Below are 1,258 nucleotides of genomic sequence, written 5' to 3' on the forward strand. Positions count from 1 at the left end.
AGAATTACTCCTACATTTCACTTAAAGTGAGACTGAGACGCTTGACAACTTACTTTTACTCTCAGCTTTTAACAAAGAATTATTTTACACTTAAGTCCACTCTTAGCAGCATTCTTAAGAAGAATTCTAAGACATTTTATAAATATGGGCCCTGATTCAGAGTTAGGAACCCATTTAACCCCAAAAAGTCAGATTACACCTCTTCTAGATGAGAGCGATGATCCTTAGTAACATGTTACTRATCAGATTACTCAAACCAGACAGTTTGATACACATTCATGTTTCATTACACCCATGATTTTTGTCAATATCTATGGTTGCATCATATTTCATTCTCTMAGAAACAGGAAGTTTAAACAGAAATAACTCTGGACCATAAGAGGACAAGTGGACTGAGTCATACTTTGGTCATCTATTGCATTGTGAAAGTGAGCTGATTATAGATCAAAATAAAGCTCTAGATAATGTTTCTTCTGTTAAAAATGAGTCTTTGAAGTTCAAGATTAGAATAAATGAATCAAATAAGTAGAGCAGAAAAAAAGTGGAATTATGTTTTTAGGAGAAGAGATTAAATGAGGAGTCAGTTCTGTTTTGGTTCTTGGACACAACGAGGGAATTATGGAGGGAAAACACTGAGGTAGAGGAGAACGTTGGGGTGACTGGATGGAGTACCGTGCTAATGTTCCGCTGGTTGCGTTTAACTCTTTCCATTTCAGGGGTCTCAGGCAATGCTGTTCCTCCTCCCAACTCTTCTTTGTAATGAATCTTTGTTCAAACCAGGAATGGAAGCAACCAGTTAGCCTGGTTTTTATTTGAGGATCATGAGCAGCTTCATTAAATGTTTTATAATATACCTAATTTAGATTTGGATTTCAGGTACCACTTCACAATAAAGCTCCCCTTGTAGATTGCTTATAAAGAGTTCATAGATAGGTTATTGATTCTTCTGTAAACACTTTACAAATTATTAATAAGTGTTTATTTTGCATTAATTGGTCAAAAAAGAGACTAAACTGTCTGTTTTCTTTCCAAATACTGAGCCAAATCTGTTTGTGTGTTAAACATTTCAGATCAGTTTACTACCTTGTAGCACAATAATTATTAGGAAACACATATTTTAACAGATAAAATTGTACTGTATTACTGCATTATAAATATCCACACATATTAAAGGGATCCATATCTTACAGAGTAAAACTGTACACTATTTTAGATTGGGTTGGATTATTTGGTACAGTAATATGACTTTTTTTTTTTT

The 1,258-nt window shown here is 33.8% G+C and overlaps 1 protein-coding gene across 1 annotated transcript in view; it reads right to left on the reverse strand.

The window, feature by feature from the left end:
• Positions 1–1,258, reverse strand: part of LOC106518889 (nebulin) — a gene marked incomplete at its 5' end in the record, with an annotated part of 42,099 nt that overhangs the window by 19,350 nt on the left and 21,491 nt on the right. The window contains 1 exon segment of the mRNA XM_014010322.1: positions 673–765. Within this exon segment, the coding sequence (XP_013865776.1) occupies positions 673–765 (93 nt within the window).

This window comes from Austrofundulus limnaeus, unplaced genomic scaffold (genome assembly GCF_001266775.1).
Source record: "Austrofundulus limnaeus strain Quisiro unplaced genomic scaffold, Austrofundulus_limnaeus-1.0 Scaffold67, whole genome shotgun sequence".
NCBI classification, from domain to species: Eukaryota; Metazoa; Chordata; class Actinopteri; order Cyprinodontiformes; family Rivulidae; genus Austrofundulus; species Austrofundulus limnaeus.